The 797-nt window shown below is 58.0% G+C and overlaps 1 protein-coding gene across 1 annotated transcript in view; it reads right to left on the minus strand.

Moving 5' to 3' along the window:
• Positions 1-797, minus strand: part of LOC104979987 — a 35,182-nt gene that overhangs the window by 8,693 nt on the left and 25,692 nt on the right. The window contains 1 exon segment of the mRNA XM_010828520.1: positions 136-282. Within this exon segment, the coding sequence (XP_010826822.1) occupies positions 136-282 (147 nt within the window).

Genomic DNA, 797 nt, shown 5'->3' on the forward strand with positions numbered 1-797 from the left:
CCCGCCAAGCCTGGCCCCGCTCGAGTGGGGACCCTAGAAACCCTCCCCTCCGCCCTCCGGCACCGCTTTGGCTGCACCAGTCCCCAGTCCTTACCGGTCCCGTTGGCGACGGTGCCAGAACTGCCGGCACCTCACCTGCCCCTAGGCGGTAGCCCACGGCCCTGGAGCGCAGCCTCAACTGCCTGGTGTGCCCGCTGCCACCAATGATTGGCTGCCAGGTGTCGGCGTCTGCAATCTGATTGGCCGCCAGGCAGAGTTGGGCGCATGCGCGCGGTGTCTCCTCTGAAGGCAACCGCTGGGGGCGTGGTCAGGCTGAACCTGAATCTCAAGGGTCTTGGGTCTGTCAAGATTGCGCAGCTCACCAAAGGGGAAAAAAGAAAAAAATAGATTGCACAGTCGCCAGGGCACAGGACTGAGAACGGTCCCCGAGTCTACCAGGGGAGTTCAGTGATGGTGTCCAGCACTCACAGCCCTCAGGGGTGACCTGCTCCTTGCTTAGGGAACTTGACAATACACCTGGATCTTGAAGCCCCTCCTTTTGGAATTCCATTTCGATCAATGCAGGGCAGCCTGCCCCTGTTTTTGCACAGCCTGTAGTGAGATGAACAGAGAAGGCAACGGCAACCCACTCCAGGATTCTTTCCTGGAAAATGCCATGGATGGAGGAGCCTGGTAGGCTGCAGTCCATGGGGTCATTAAGAGTTGGGCTCGACTGAGCGATTTCACTTTCACTTTTCACTTTCATGCATTGGAGAAGGAAATGGAAACCCACTCCAGTATTCTTGCCTGGAGAATCC

The sequence above is a fragment of the Bison bison genome, unplaced genomic scaffold (assembly GCF_000754665.1).
Source record: "Bison bison bison isolate TAMUID 2011002044 unplaced genomic scaffold, Bison_UMD1.0 scf7180017864492, whole genome shotgun sequence".
Taxonomy (NCBI): Eukaryota; Metazoa; Chordata; class Mammalia; order Artiodactyla; family Bovidae; genus Bison; species Bison bison.